The 16,261-nt window shown below is 38.3% G+C and overlaps 1 protein-coding gene across 15 annotated transcripts in view; it reads right to left on the bottom strand.

The window, feature by feature from the left end:
- rap1gap2b (RAP1 GTPase activating protein 2b) overlaps positions 1-16,261 on the bottom strand; it is a 133,333-nt gene that overhangs the window by 5,275 nt on the left and 111,797 nt on the right. For all 15 annotated transcript variants that reach the window (XM_073934219.1, XM_073934218.1, XM_073934217.1 and 12 more), the window contains 5 exon segments: positions 16,178-16,261; positions 15,967-16,084; positions 8,358-8,460; positions 8,194-8,264; positions 2,442-2,486 (listed from right to left, as the gene is read on the bottom strand). The exon segment at positions 16,178-16,261 is cut by the window's right edge and continues 21 nt beyond it. In XM_073934219.1, the coding sequence (XP_073790320.1) occupies positions 2,478-2,486; positions 8,194-8,264; positions 8,358-8,460; positions 15,967-16,084; positions 16,178-16,261 (385 nt within the window). In that variant the 3' untranslated portion in view covers positions 2,442-2,477.

Here is a 16,261-nt window from a genome sequence, read left to right on the forward strand (position 1 = left end):
TTTCTCAGATTCTGCTCTAACAATGTGATATGGTGATTTAATGAATAATAATCCTTGAGTTATACCACTGGGATCCGATAGGACTAGGACTTTTTATTTTTAGCACCAAAATCAACTTATTTCTAGTTATTTTTGCAGAGAAGTTATTAAATCAGCATGATTATTATTATTATTATTATTATTATTATTATTCATTCATTCATTTATTAATTTTCTTGTCAGCTTATTCCCATTATTAATCCGGGGTCGCCACAGCGGAATGAACCGCCAACTTATCCAGCACGTTTTTACACAGCGGATGCCCACAGCTGCAACCCATCTCTGGGAAACACTCACACACACACACTCATTCACACTAGGAACAATTTAGCCTACCCAATTCACCTGTACCGCATGTCTTTGGACTGTGGGGGAAACCAGAGCACCCGGAGGAAACCCACGTGAGTGCAGGGAGAACATGCAAACTCCACACAGAAATGCCAACTGACCCAGCCAAGGCTCGAACCAGCAACCTTCTTGCTGTGAGGCGACAGCACTACCTACTGCACCACTGCGTCGCCTTATTATTATTATTATTGTTATTGTTATTATTACTACAACAACAATAATGCTAATTTGTATCTGTAATAAATACATAAAATAAATATCTAACAATATAAAGTTCAGGTACAGGTCCATAAATATTGAGACATCGACACAATTCTAAAATTTTTGGCTCTATACACCAACACAATGGATTTGAAATTAAATTAAATGAATGATGAATAGTGTAGGAATTACATCAGTTTGCATATTTTTCCCCACTTGTTAAGTGAGGAAAATAAATTGGACAGAATAATAATCATAAATCAAACTTTCACTTTTTAATACTGGGTTGCAAACCCTTTGCAGTTAATTACAACCTGAAGTCTGGAACGCATAGCCATCGCCAGACGCTGGGTTTCATCCCTGGTGATGCTCTACCACATCTCTACTCCAACTGTCTTAAATTCCAGCTTGTTCTTGGGGCATTTTCCCTTTAGTTTTGTCTTAAGAAAATCAAATGCATGCACAATCAAATTCAGGTCCGGTGATTGACCATGGCATAACATTCTACTTATTTTCCTTTAAAAACTCTTTGGTTGCTGTTACAGTATGCTTTGGGTCATTTTCCAACTGCACTGTGACGCACCGTCCGATGAGTTCTGAAGCATTTGGCAGAATATAAGCAGAAAATATTGTGTGAAACATTTCAGAATTTATCCTGCTGCTTTTGTCAGCGGTCACATCATCAATAAATACAAGAGAACCAGTTCCATTGACAGCCATACATGCTCGCGCCATTCCACTACTGCTTCACTGCTTAGGATCATGAGCAGTTCCTTTCCTTCTCCATACTCTTCTCTTCCCATCGCTCTGGTACAAGTTGATCTTGATCTCATCTTTCCATAGGTTGTTGTTCCAACACTGTGAAGGCTTTTTTAGAGCTCTAATCTGGCCTTCCTGTTTTTGAGCCTTACCAATGGTTTACATCTTGTGTTGAATCCACTGTATTCACTCTGGTGTAGTCTTTTCTTGATTGTTGACTCTGACACACCTCCTGGAGAGTGTTTTTGATCTGGCCAACTGTTGTGACACGTGTTTTCTTCATCAGGGAAAGAATTCGTCAGTCATCCAACACAGTTGTTTCTGTGGTCTTCTGGGTCTTTTGGAGTTTTTGAGCTCACTGGTGCATTCTTTCTTTTTAAGAATGTTCCCAACAGTTGTTTGGGCCATGCCTAATGTTTTTGCTATCCCTTAGATTTTTTTTCAGCCTAATGATAATGATGAGTTGCTTCACTGATAGTGACAGCTCTTTGGATCTCATCTTGAGAGTTGACAGTAACAGATTTTAAAAGCAAATAGCACACTTTAAATAAACTGGACCTTTTATCTGCTCATTGTTATTGGGTTAATAAGTGAATATCACACACCTGGCCAATGGAACAGCTTAGAACCCAGTAATCAAATTACTTTTGGTCCCTTAACAAGTGGGAGGCACAGACGCAAACTGTTTTGATTCCTAGAGCGTTCACCTGATTAGGATATAAAAACCCTCAAATTAATGCTGACTGCAGTTAAAGCACATTATAATTTCATTTTATCATTTTAAATCAATTGTGTTGGTTTATAGAGTCAAAATGTTAGAATTGTGTCGATGTACCAATATTATATCTGTATAATATAATAATATCTGTATAATTTAGTGAGGAAATCATTATACCAGAGTGACCAGGATCTATTATATATATATATATATATATATATATATATATATATATATATATATATATATATATATATATATATATATATATATATATATATATATATATATTGAATTATTTCTAGCTAATGTAGCTTCTGTATTTACTTTAAGGTTATTTGTGTTAATTATAAATTAATATACAAAAGCAACATACCCATAATAACTCAGATCTTCTTTGACATTCCCTTTGCTAATGTCCCTATGAAAAAAAAAACAGTTCAAAGTTATACACATAGTTCACCAAAAATCTACTCATGCTCAAGCCATCCAAAGATGTGACCTTTTCTGCTTCAGGAGAATATTAAGGAAACTGTGGCTCTTAGGGATTCATTAATTTACGAATCAGATTACATTCTGAAAGATTATGTGCATTTTAGTTCACTTGCATTTACATTGATTAAACTCTGATGTGATATGATGGGGTGACCTGTGCCTCGACCCCCACAAACTGATAGGTGTGAACTAAATGACCCTTTTACAATCTCAATGGGTATTAGCAAAACAACAGCTGAAACATCTGAAGAGGGTCCTGCTGAGCTTCGTAAACAGAATGGTTTGTTTGATGCTAGTATAAAGTACTGTCTCACAGACAGTACTTTGGGTGAAGTTACTTGAAGACCGACGGGTTAACATCACTGCTAAGGAACTGCACTATTGATTGTCTTCAATAAAGTCTTCTCTCCGTAAGAACTTTGGTCAGCTTACTTATTTTATGTATTAAAGTAATCTAATACATTGGCGAGCCACCCAAGAACGGTTAAGCCAAATACAGCAAAATCTAACAATTTGGCGAAGCCAGCCAGGAGAGACTGAAAAGAGGAAAACTCATCAACTGCAACAAGAAATGAACTGAAGAATCTTGGAGAATCTACAGTTAAAGCTGAAGATAAACGGATTTTGTTTGTGGACGAGTCCTGGATCTACATATTGTATCTGTGGACACACTTTATTTTAATCAACTGGATCTCATCTCAAAGATCCTAGTTTGGTGAGTGAAACTTATCAGCTCTCTTAAAGAACCCTTAAAAGAAACATCTTTTATAAGTAACCATTAAAGTAAGCAGATCGACCTGTATATGCAGTGCAGTAATAAACTACAGTGATAGTATTGCTGAAATTTCAGGCTTTTTCTTGATATTTGCAGAAATTGTTAAAGAAACAATTTGGTCCATTTATCAAAAGATTTTGAAAGAGCAGTGGAAATTTTAGGCTTAGTCCATTCTCAGGGTACTTGTAGGAATTATTTAAGAAACAATTTGGTCCTTTCTCTTGGAGATTGTAGGAATTGTTGAAAATAATTTGGTCCATTTCCCCAGGGGACTGTAGGAGCCGTAAAATAGTTTGGGACTGATGTTGCTGCAAGAATTAGGAATTCTTGACTGGGTGCTAATTCAGTAGCCACTATTTTAATTTTGAAAGTAACAGAGCCTTCTGTGATACGACAGAAATCTTAAAAACATTGTAGGTTTGGTTAGTTTTCTGGAGTTTGTATGAACTGTTAAATAATCATTCTGGTCCAATCACTAAGATTATGCAGAAGCAGAGCTTGGTCCATTCTCAGCTGTGATTGTAGAGATTGAAAAATAACAGTTTAGCTTATTTGTCCAAAGATGGTTAGGAGCCATATAAAGCAAACATAAAAAGTTTGAGACTGATATTGCTGCAAGAATGAGGAATTCTTGACTGTGGGCTAATTCAGTAGCCATTATTGTAATTTTAAAAATTCTAACTGTGTTACAATATGATGGCATAAAACTGAAAGCTGTTTGCCTTAGGTTTAAGGATACAGTGAGATTTAAGCACATTGTATTAGGGACAAATCCTAAAGAAAGTTACTTAGCCTTCTAAGATAATGCTCAAAAAGAATTGTTATTAGACAGAAGCTTTCAGGAAATTTTAGGCTTGATTCTTGCTTTGAAGATTGTAGAAACTGTGAAAAAATAATTCTGGTCAAATCACTAAGATAATGCAGAAGCAAAGCTTGACACATTCTCTGTTGGGATTGAAGAGATTGTAAAAGTATTAGTTTAATACATTTGTTCAAAGATTGTTAGTAGCCAAATAAGATTTGGGACTGAAAGAATGAAAGTGGTAATTTAGTAGCCACTATTTTAGCTTTGAAACAAATGTTGAATAATGAAAGTGCTAATTTAGTAGCCACTATTTTAGCTTTGAAACAAATGTTGAATCTGTCTATGTATTTGTAATGGTTTAACAGACTGCTGTTAATTTAAATTTGAATAAGCACCTTTATTAGCTCTAACACCTTTTGTTCTGTTTCACACCTCTGAGAGCACTGTCCTGTACTTCCCATGGCTGAGTCTGCAAGGAACTATGCTAATGGAGCTACCCTGAGACCAACATCAGAAAAGCATGGAACAGAACCTCCATGTGTTACCATTGATCAGATGTTGGAAAATCTGAATGCATATTTGGACAAAAGGCTGGGACTGAGGAAGTGTCGTGATGATGTATGCAAGAAGTACAGCATCAAGCACTCAGGGAGTGGATTATGGGCATTGCCGGACATTAAAAGGGCTTATGGAAAGACACAGCGCTTATGCACAACCACCAAGAAGGATGGATTGTCTGTGATTTTGGTTAAGCAAATTCTTCAACATGAGCATAAGTGTGAGACTGACAGATTGGAACGTGAGAACAAAGCGGAGAAAGCTAAAGTTCGAGCACTGGCTGAACAATTGCAAAACTTAAAGACGCATAAAGAAAGACTGGAAAAGGAAAACAACAAGCTATTGACTTTGATCTACAAACAGCTGGAATCAAGATCTTCAAGCAGCTTTGTTGACAGTGAGGCTGATCTTTCCATCAACACCTGTGTTCATGACCAAGTGAACTCAAAGATTAGATTAGCTCCTGTGATTGTCAAACACAGAAGGACTAACGTTGAAATTGACAATGAGGAGGGCTATGAAGACAATGGAGAGAGACGAACTCGCACTGTGACAAAAGTGGTAAAGAAGTATGTTCCATACAGGACATACCATCCAGCTACTCCAGAGCAAGTTGACAAATGGTCAAAAGAGCTGCCAGATGTATACAAACAACCACAAAAGGTTTGGCATTTTCTTCAACGACTGCAGAAAATCTACATTTTACATCCACTAGACGGTGTGATGATTCTTAATGTCACCCTAAGAGACAGTGACCAAAAGAGACTCACAGAAAGTGTTGAAAGAAGGATTGGTGAATCACAAGAAAACACAGAGGATGGATGGGAAGCCATAAAAAACTTCTTGTTTGAACAGAAACCTGCAGAGGTCAATTGGGCAAGAATTACCTCTTGCATGCAGAAAACTGGAGAAAGTGTTGTAGAGTTTGAAGAACGCTTTAGACAAATATGGACAGAACATTCTGGTCTCAATACAAGTGAAGATCTTGACAAAGACACTGGAATACCCCTGAAAACAGCATTTGTCAACGGACTCAATCCTGAGATTTCTAAAGATCTTAAAATCAGGTATGATGACTGGGACAGCACTGTAACAACTTTCATCCAGATTGTTGAATGGTCAGCTAAACTGGAGAGAGCACAAGATGTCAGACTCAGATCTTTGCAATCCAAACGTTTGTTTTACAACAGCAGAACAATTGAGGATGAACAAAAAGAAAGTGAGTATCAGAGATACTCAAAACTACGAACTAAAGGAAGATGCAGGAATTGCAATGAAGAAGGACACTGGGCCCGTGAGTGCAAGCTCAGTTTAAAACATCAAAGCCATGATGATGACCACCTGTTCAAGCAGTTTCAGCAGCTAACAATACAGCAAAAACAGACTCTGCTAAATGCTGTACAGCCGCAGGGAAACTGAAGAACCTCTCTCTGCAGCACCAGCTAGTGACGTCTTTTCCAGAAGCTGATGAACTGAATGTGTATGCAAACAATAAGGTAAAAGCTGACACAGAAGTCTCAACAGATGAAAACAAGTTTGATGTCCTAGTAGATGGTGTTGCCAAACAAGCCGTAAAGGAGAGAGGTGAACATACAGCGGCATTAAGACAGCTTCAGCAAGATCACCGATCATTCTTAGACAGAATGCAGACTGCAAATAAAAATTCAACAAAAGAAATGCTGATGGACGATGCAAAAGAACTGCGTGATGGCAACCAATGCAGTATGGATGGAAACAGACTATGCCCTTTTGAACATGCCCCAAGCCAGCCCATGTCCACTGAAAACCTGACATCTGACAGCCTTGTCCAAAATGAAGCAAGACTCAGCCTGGCCGTACATAAGGACATTAATCAAGTTTTGTCACCTCTAGAGAGGGGCCATTGTTTAGAGCCCAGTAAATGGGTAAAGACACAACAACCTCAGAAACTACCACTAAAATCTAGGTGTGAGAGCTCACTTGAGAAAGTTTTAGTATCTGATTCAATAATTAATGTTCAGGGACTTGATGAATGGATCAACGTAAGTTTGCCTAGAGACGAGGGATAGATGACAGTAGTGTTTTTCAGAGTCCAGATATGGCGGGACTAGAGTTTTTAGGCTCTAGCTTGTCGCCTGAGGATGAAGACATTAACCACCACTGATAAACACTGTAGTGTCCTGTCAATATTAAATAGGGACAGTTTCTATAGTTTCTATAGGCAGTTTGAAAATTTCTCTGAAATCTTTTTCTGGGCAAGATACGTTTCCCTTTTCCCTTTTGTGTGATTGCAGGTGTTCCAGAGGATGACCAGAGACACACACCAGACACCTAGATGAACATACCTGAACACCCACAGAACACAACCACATCCTGCTACTTCTACAACATCACAACTTCAAATAGAAATGGACTCAGGCATTTGAGGAAATGCAAGCTTCACCATGACTTCTTATTCTGTCACTTTAAGTTATATAGCCTGTATTGCAGATTTCTGTATACATGATTAACTTGTTTTATGATCAAATATGATCAGAGGAGGGATTGAAAGATTATGTGCATTTTAGTTCACTTGCATTTACATTGATTAAACTCTGATGTGATATGATGGGGTGACCTGTGCCTCGACCCCCACAAACTGATAGGTGTGAACTAAATGACCCTTTTACAATCTCAATGGGTATTAGCAAAACAACAGCTGAAACATCTGAAGAGGGTCCTGCTGAGCTTCGTAAACAGAATGGTTTGTTTGATGCTAGTATAAAGTACTGTCTCACAGACAGTACTTTGGGTGAAGTTACTTGAAGACCGACGGGTTAACATCACTGCTAAGGAACTGCACTATTGATTGTCTTCAATAAAGTCTTCTCTCCGTAAGAACTTTGGTCAGCTTACTTATTTTATGTATTAAAGTAATCTAATACATTGGCGAGCCACCCAAGAACGGTTAAGCCAAATACAGCAAAATCTAACAATTCGGAGTCACTTGCAGAGGCTGTGAATTAACCGTAATAATGTTCTTAATAAAGAATCAGTTCACTTCGTAAGACCTCAATGTATTTTAAGGAGCCACAGGTATTCATTTTGTTTTGCCTGTATGTTTTTTCTTTGTCTTATTTGTATGAATTCCCAAATAGCACAATTTCAGCTAAAACAATTTCAATTCAAGTTTATTTGTATAGCGCTTTTTACAATAATTAGTTTCAAAGCAGCTTTACAAAAGGTGTACATTATTGCAATACACTATTAGTTAGCATGACTTTATTAATTACTTATAACTTTAACTAATTAACTAGTAAGTAATAGCTTCTAACAGTTATCTAAAAGTTATCATGTATAAACAAACCCTTTTTAATGTTTAGCTGAAGAAATAAAGGTCACCAACATCTTGAATGGTCTGAGCTTGAACAGAAAACAGGAAATATTTTTCTAAGGGTGAACTATTTCATTCAGAAACACAACCATATTGAAAACATGTACAAAGAAAGAAAATGGATGTCATAATAAAAGTCTTACAGCAGCGGACTGGCTCAATCTGTCAAAGCGGAACTTCAGATTGGATCTGGGTGAGGTCTTATTTCTGAAATCTGTTAATGAGGAAATAAGCAAACACCAACTCATGAAGCGGTAAATGTTGAACTGAAATAATGACTTCAAGGGAAGCGTCGCAGATACAGTACCTGTTGGACTGCGGCACATGATCACTGGTGCTCCTGCAGCCTGTCCATCTGTGGTCAGAGAGCCAAACACTGGCGAGAGACTGGGCGATATCTGGACACCGCTCTGAAAACATAATTGAAGGCTGTTAAAGGGGTGGTTCACACACAAACAAATGGAAATTTGTTTTTAGCTGAAATGGTGTTCTTTAGTGTAGTCCGTTTTTTAAGGAAACAGATGAATTGGCCACTGGAGAAGGGTTGTTGTGGCAGTTTAGCCAATCATTGTCCTCAAATTTGATGTTTTTTTTTGTATTATTGCCCTAGGCAATAATACAAAAAAATACGATGATTATAAAATACGATGATTATATACATCATTATGATTATGAGGCTTAAAGTGAGCATTACCTCAAAATATGTATTTTTTTTCCATTTATTTTCACTGAAGTCACTTTTACAATAATGACTAATCTTTATTTAATGGATAAAATAATTAAATAAAGATTTTTTATGTATTTTGTTAAATTTTATGGGTTTTTTTGTATTATTACAACAGGAGATTAATATAAACTGTACATCAATAATGATTATGATGCTCAAACAATGTGAGTATTGTTAAAAAATATATATTTTGAAATGTTATATCACCAGTCACCTTTAAAATAGTGACCAATCTTTATTTAATGTATACAAATCAAGTGGGTATTTGTTTATTGTTGGACTATAAAGCTAATAATATGCCAAAACAATCTGAACTTTAATTGTGTTCATTTGAATTATTGACAATTGTAATTTAATAAATTAGATTTTTTATATGCCGTTAAAAATGTTTAGAATTGATATTTCTTACTCTGAATTAGAATTTCTTAATTTCAATATTGAAATAAATATATCTGAAATGTACTGTAAGACATCTGAATTTTTCAAGGCTTCATATTTTCAAACTTCAGATTTTGGGTGTTCTGAATTCATAGACTGCAGATATCCACTTTGTAAAAATACAGTTTCAAGTTTTCAAGATGAAGAAATTCAGAACATCAAATTCAATATTAATTGAAAATTAACATTGTTTCAAAATTCACATTGTTTTGGCATATTATTAGCTACATACGGGAAAGTCTTGGTATTGATACGCACCTGAAGACTCCAGACCAACAAACTGCTAAAGCGTCTGCCGAGGATCAGTTCAGGCTTTTGATTTACAGAGGCTGACGTATTTTTGTTATTTCTACGCTGCATTTTTTGTCATTTCCAATCCAAATATCTAAAAATTCTTAAATCAAGAAGCATTTTCTAGACAAGCAAAACATAATCTCTTGTTTTAAGAAATAATTTGACAATATTAGGTGAGTTTTTCCTTAAAACAGGCAAAATTATCTTATGTCAAAAGGAAAAACAAAATTACTTTGCTCATCCCTTTGTCAGATTATTTTAATGGTTTTAAGGAAAAACTCACTTAATATTGGCAAATTATTTCTGAAAACAAGACAATATGTTTTGCTTACCTAAAATACTTATTAATATAAGAATTATAAAAATCTAAAAAATATTTTAAAATCTAAGTAAAAAAAAGTGTAGTGTATATGATGTTGTTGTCTGAGGTTCTTTTCCAAAATTTGAAGACCTACAAAAGATTAGATAATTTATTTCCTTAGATGGAAAAAAGGCATTTTCAGATGACTTCAGTTTACTATGTGACTGAACACTCTAAATTACCCTTTAGTCTAAAAGGGTAATAATATTGTACAAAATGTTTTATTTTCTGAACATACTGATTTAAAAAAACAATTGTCTCAAAAGCCACAGTCACACTAGAGTTTGAGCGTGTGAAATTCTGTTGTACAGCGCTGTGAAAAGGAGCGGGATTTAAAAAATTGATTAGACGAAAAAGCGAGCGATTACTCCATATTCAAAATTTCTGTCCAGAGAGGACATGTTTTGATCCTCTATTGGTCTGACTCTATCACATAATGCAATTTCAGAGTTCACCAAGCTTAAACTTTGCAAAGCAGCCACATGCAAAACTTCAGTCTTCCGCATTCACAAGCGTATTAATATAGAGAGAGAATTTTGAGTTTATTGCCATTTCAGCTTCTATGGCTACATCATGGCAAAAAAAAAGTTTTCAAATTTACCACATTTTATTTAAGTTTTCTATAATTCTAAAAAATATTCTAACAATTAAAAGTCACCAACAGCAATAAATAATAATAATAATCATAATATATAAGATAAAATCTAAAATAGTTTTTTAAGGTTTACTTTAGAAAAAAATTGAACAATTTTAGACAGATTTACATTTAAAAATATTCCATTTAAAGTGTGTCCAGATAAACAAGTGTGTCCAAACATAAACATTGTTGTCTGAAAACATTAAAAATAGGGCATTCCACAAGTATATGTTTAACACTTTGGTTACTTTTGCAATGTTGACATTTTGGTGGTTCTTCTCCTTTAAGGAAATGTTCATGTGTGAGTCTTCTATAAACAATCTCATCATGTCTTGAGGTAAAAAATAAATTAGATTTTCTTCCTATTTCTGGCTGAATTTCAAAAAAGTTTGTTTTCTGAGCACTGATCCCATTTTGTTTGCCATTTGCTAAGAATATAGCCTTTTATTGGTGGATATAGATCTGAAGGTGGGATTTTGCACTCCTGTATTTTAGCTTTCCTGTAAGGGCTGTTTTGGCGGCTTTGTCCGCTTCATTCATTCATTTATTCATTCATTCATTCATTCATTCATTCATTCATTCATTCAATTATTCATTCATTCTCTTGTCAGCTTAGTCCCTTTATTAATCAGGGGTCGCCACAACGGTATGAACCGCCAACTTATCCAGCAAGTTTTTACGCAGCAGATGCCCTTCCAGCCACAACCCATCTCTGGGAAATCCACACATACACTCATAGACTACGGACAATTTAGCCTACCCAATTCACCTGTACCACATATCTTTGGACTTTGGAGCACCAGGAGGAAACCCACGCGAATGCAGGGAGAACATGCAAACTCCACACAGAAACGCCAACTGAGCCGAGGCTTCAACTTGCGACCCAGCAACCTTCTTGCTGTGAGGCGACAGCACTACCTACTGCGCCACTGCTTCGCCCTGTCGGCTTGCTTATTTCCTATCAATCCAGCATGTCCTGGGATCCAGCAGAAGACTATATTATATTTTCAGCTGTTTGTGTAAAGTTGTAGGACATTTAAACTTGCTTTCAGTTGTGTATAATACTACAAGTGTTTAGCCACTGTTTCCTTGGTTACTATAAGAGCTTGTGTAGCGAACGCGGTCGGTTTCGCGTCGTCCGCCTCAGTTTCGGCCCTTTTTTTGACTCGGGAGGCGTGTCCAAACGCCAGGTAACCACTATATAGTGAGCACGCTAGCTTAGTCGGCAGGAGAAGCACTTTAACATCGAGACCAGCAGCCTGTAAGTACATTTAAGACTTGTTTCAGTTGTTGTGTATGGTTTGAGGACTTGTTTTCAGCTGTTTGTGTAAAGTTGTAGGACATTTAAACTTGCTTTCAGTTGTGTATAATACTACAAGTGTTTAGCCACTGTTTCCTTGGTTACTATAAGAGCTTGTGTAGCGAACGCGGTCGGTTTCGCGTCGTCCGCCTCAGTTTCGGCCCTTGTTTTGACTCTCGAGGCGTGTCCAGCTGAATTCAATCAGCTAACGTTAGTGCTTTGGGGTTATATAAACAACTAGTTCACCGCGGCAGCGGTCGCGGCAACCTCGTGTGAAGACCGACGAGTGTAAAGACCATCGACTCTACCTGCGCGACTCCACCGAGCAACACCGACAAAGCACTTGAGTACTTTACTTTCTTGTTTTACTTTTTCTTTTGTTGTCAGTGCACTTTTATTATGTGTTTTCTAATTCCTGTTGTTACTAACACTCGCAAAACACGGGAGGTACGCTGCAGGCGTAATCCTCACAACCTTCGTTCAATACATGTATCTGCTATTTCTCAACTCTCTCTCTCTCCGTGGGCCTCTGGAACTGTCAATCAGCTGTTAACAAGGCAGATTTTATTACCTCCATAGCTACATACTCTGACTATAATCTCATGGCTCTAACTGAGACCTGGTTGAGGCCGGAGGACACTGCTACACATGCTACTCTTTCTGCTAATTTCTCTTTTTCCCACACTCCTCGTCACACAGGGAGAGGGGGTGGGACTGGACTACTAATTTCCAAAGAATGGAAATTTACTCTGATACCGTCCCTGCCAACAATCAGCTCCTTTGAATTCCATGCAGTCACCATTATCCACCCCTTCTACATAAATGTGGTTGTCATCTACCGCCCACCAGGTAAATTAGGTCACTTCTTAGATGAACTGGATGTTCTTCTCTCATCTTTTTCTAATATTGACACTCCCTTGTTGGTGCTAGGTGACTTCAACATTTATGTTGACAAACCGCAAGCTGCAGACTTTCAGACTCTGCTTGCCTCTTTTGACCTAAAAAGAGCACCTTCCTCTGCTACCCACAAATCAGGTAATCAGCTAGACCTTATTTACACACGACACTGCTTCGCTGATCAAACAATAGTAACTCCACTACAAATATCGGATCATTTCCTTCTGTCTCTCAACATCCACATTACTCCTGAGCCGCCACACACTCCAACACTGGTTACCTTTCGCAGAAACCTACGATCTCTCTCACCCAATAGACTATCCACCATTGTTTCAGACTCTCTTCCTCCATCTTGCAAACTCTCTGCACTTGATTCGAACAGTGCCACTGATACACTCTGCTCCACACTAGCATCATGTCTAGACCAATTATGTCCTCTTGCATCCAGGCCAGCCCGTGCCAGTCCTCCTGCACCCTGGCTCTCGGATGCTCTCCGTGAGCATCGCTCAAAACTTCGAGCTGCAGAAAGAATTTGGCGGAAAACTAAAAATCCTGCACAGCTCTTAACATACCAAACTCTTCTGTCCTCTTTCTCGGCTGAGGTTACTTCGGCAAAGCAGACATATTACCGTCTGAAAATCAACAATGCCACTAATCCTCGCCTACTTTTTAAAACATTTTCCTCCCTCCTCTATCCTCCTCCTCCACCCGCATCCTCCACACTTACTACTGATGACTTTGCTACATTCTTTTGCACCAAAACTGCAAAAATCAGTGCTCAATTTGCTGCACCTACAACAAACACGCAAGGTACACCACCAACACCACACACACTCACCTCTTTTTCTCAGCTCTCTGAGTCTGAGGTGTCCAAACTGGTGCTATCTAGCCATGCAACCACCTGTCCACTCGATCCCATTCCCTCTCATCTCTTGCAAGCCATCTCTCCTGCAGTCATACCAACACTGACTCACATAATTAACACATCTCTTGACTCTGGTTTATTCCCCACTTCATTTAAGCAGGCTAGGGTAACCCCACTGCTAAAGAAACCCAACCTGCACCATACGCTACTTGAAAACTACAGACCAGTATCCCTGCTTTCATTCATGGCCAAGATTCTGGAGAAAGTAGTGTTCAATCAAGTCCTGGACTTTCTTACTCAAAACAATTTCATGGACAACAAGCAATCCGGCTTTAAGAAAGGCCACTCAACTGAGACTGCCCTGCTCTCGGTCGTGGAGGATCTCAGACTGGCTAAAGCAGACTCTAAATCATCAGTCCTCATTTTGCTGGACTTGTCAGCTGCGTTTGACACTGTCAACCACCAGATCCTGCTATCTACGCTCGAGTCACTGGGCGTTGCGGGCACTGTTATACAATGGTTCAGATCTTACCTCACTGACAGATCATTCAGGGTGTCTTGGAGGGGTGAGGTGTCCAACCTACAGCATCTAAACACTGGGGTACCTCAAGGCTCTGTTCTTGGGCCACTTATCTTCTCCATCTACACATCATCTCTAGGACCAGTCATCCAGAGACATGGATTCTCCTACCACTGCTATGCTGATGATACCCAGCTATACCTCTCTTTTCATCCTGATGATCCCTCGGTTCCAGCTCGCATTTCAGCCTGCCTGTTGGATATTTCACACTGGATGAAAGATCATGATCTTCAGCTGAACCTCGCAAAAACGGAAATGCTTGTAGTTTCTGCCAACTCGACTCTACACCATAACTTTTCAATCCAGATGGACGGGGCAACCATTACTGCATCCAAAATGGTGAAAAGCCTTGGAGTAACGATTGATGACCAACTAAACTTCTCTGACCACATCTCTAGAACTGCTCGATCGTGCAGATTCACACTCTATAACATCAGAAAGATCCGACCCTTCTTATCTGAACATGCAGCTCAACTCCTTGTTCAAGCTCTTGTTCTCTCCAAACTGGATTACTGTAACTCTTTACTAGCTGGGCTTCCAGCTAACTCTATCAAGCCTCTTCAACTGCTCCAGAATGCAGCAGCACGAGTGGTCTTCAATGAACCTAAACGAGCACATGTCACTCCGCTGCTAGTCCGTTTGCACTGGCTGCCAGTTGCTGCTCGCATCAAATTCAAAGCTCTGATGTTTACATACAAAGTGACTTCTGGCCTTGCTCCTTCTTATCTGCTCTCGCTTCTGCAGATCTATGTGCCCTCCAGAAACTTGCGTTCTGTGAATGAACGTCGCCTCGTGGTTCCATCCCAAAGGGGGAAGAAATCACTTTCGCGAACGCTCACGCTCAATCTGCCCAGTTGGTGGAATGAACTCCCTAACTGCATCAGAACAGCAGAGTCACTCGCTACTTTCAAGAAACGACTAAAAACTCAACTATTTAGTCTCCACTACACTTCATAATCTGTAATAGCCTCTCTGAATATCACAATAACTGTACAAAAAAATAAAAAATAAAAAAAAACTAATACTACTAATACTTCCCTTCTTAGACTTTACAGACCTGAAACTTGCTTATAGCACTTATTCATTGTTGCTCTTGGTTGTGTAAATTGCTTCCTTGTCCTCATTTGTAAGTCGCTTTGGATAAAAGCGTCTGCTAAATGACTAAATGTAAATGTAATGTAAATGTAAAACTTTTTCTGCAGTTCATTACTTCATTTACTTTGATAAAATGTCAACAATAATGGGATGCTCCAATGTAAAAGAATTCAATGTTTGTAGACAGGATTTTGAGTCTAAAAATATAATAAAATTGTGTCCTTCAGCATTTTCAATGTGTTCCACAGCTAAAAATAAAGCTTTTGCGTCTGCTGTAAAAATTGAGCTTTGATCATAAATGTGAATGCTGTAGTGTGCTTGACCCATTACTACTGCTGCAGAAACATGACTGTCCTTTTTTCATTTATCTGTGTATATTGGTTTATGAGTGGGATACAGATTTTTTCATTTCAGCAACTTTGTTTATATGTATGTGGAAAAGTATCAGCCTTCTTATGCTTGCTCAGATCCAGATTAACATACAGCTCATTTGGTATATTAATACAAGTCTATGTGGCAAGAAGTTTATTATGACCGCAGCTTGGCTCTCAAATTCTTGCCGTTGTCTTGCTTATTATGAATTTCAGCTAAAAATGGTTATTTGAAGAAAGTCAACTACATCTTGCATGGTGTGAGAGTGAATAAATGAACAGCAGCTTCTCACTTTTGGATACTTTTCTCGCAGTAACACTGCTAAACATTAGATTTGTCTAAAGACTCACCGGCTCTTTCTCCTCCACAGTCTCTGGTTCTCCTGCCGCACTGCTGAAGCTGCTGGTGCTGGAGGACGAACGTGAGATGTCTGGTGGTCCACTGACCTCCTGCAGCTTGAGTGATGGCCTGAGACAGACGCAGAGAGAGAAAATACAGATTGCATTATTAGCTATGAGGTGTATTTATGTATTGCCACCAGTGATAACCTGTTAACTGTACCTCTCATTGTTCAGGATCTCTGGAGAGCTCGGATTGGATGATGTCTCTGATTTCACTTCCTGTGACAGGTGACCACAGTCTAGA

This window comes from Danio rerio, chromosome 21 (genome assembly GCF_049306965.1).
Source record: "Danio rerio strain Tuebingen ecotype United States chromosome 21, GRCz12tu, whole genome shotgun sequence".
Classification (NCBI taxonomy): domain Eukaryota; kingdom Metazoa; phylum Chordata; class Actinopteri; order Cypriniformes; family Danionidae; genus Danio; species Danio rerio.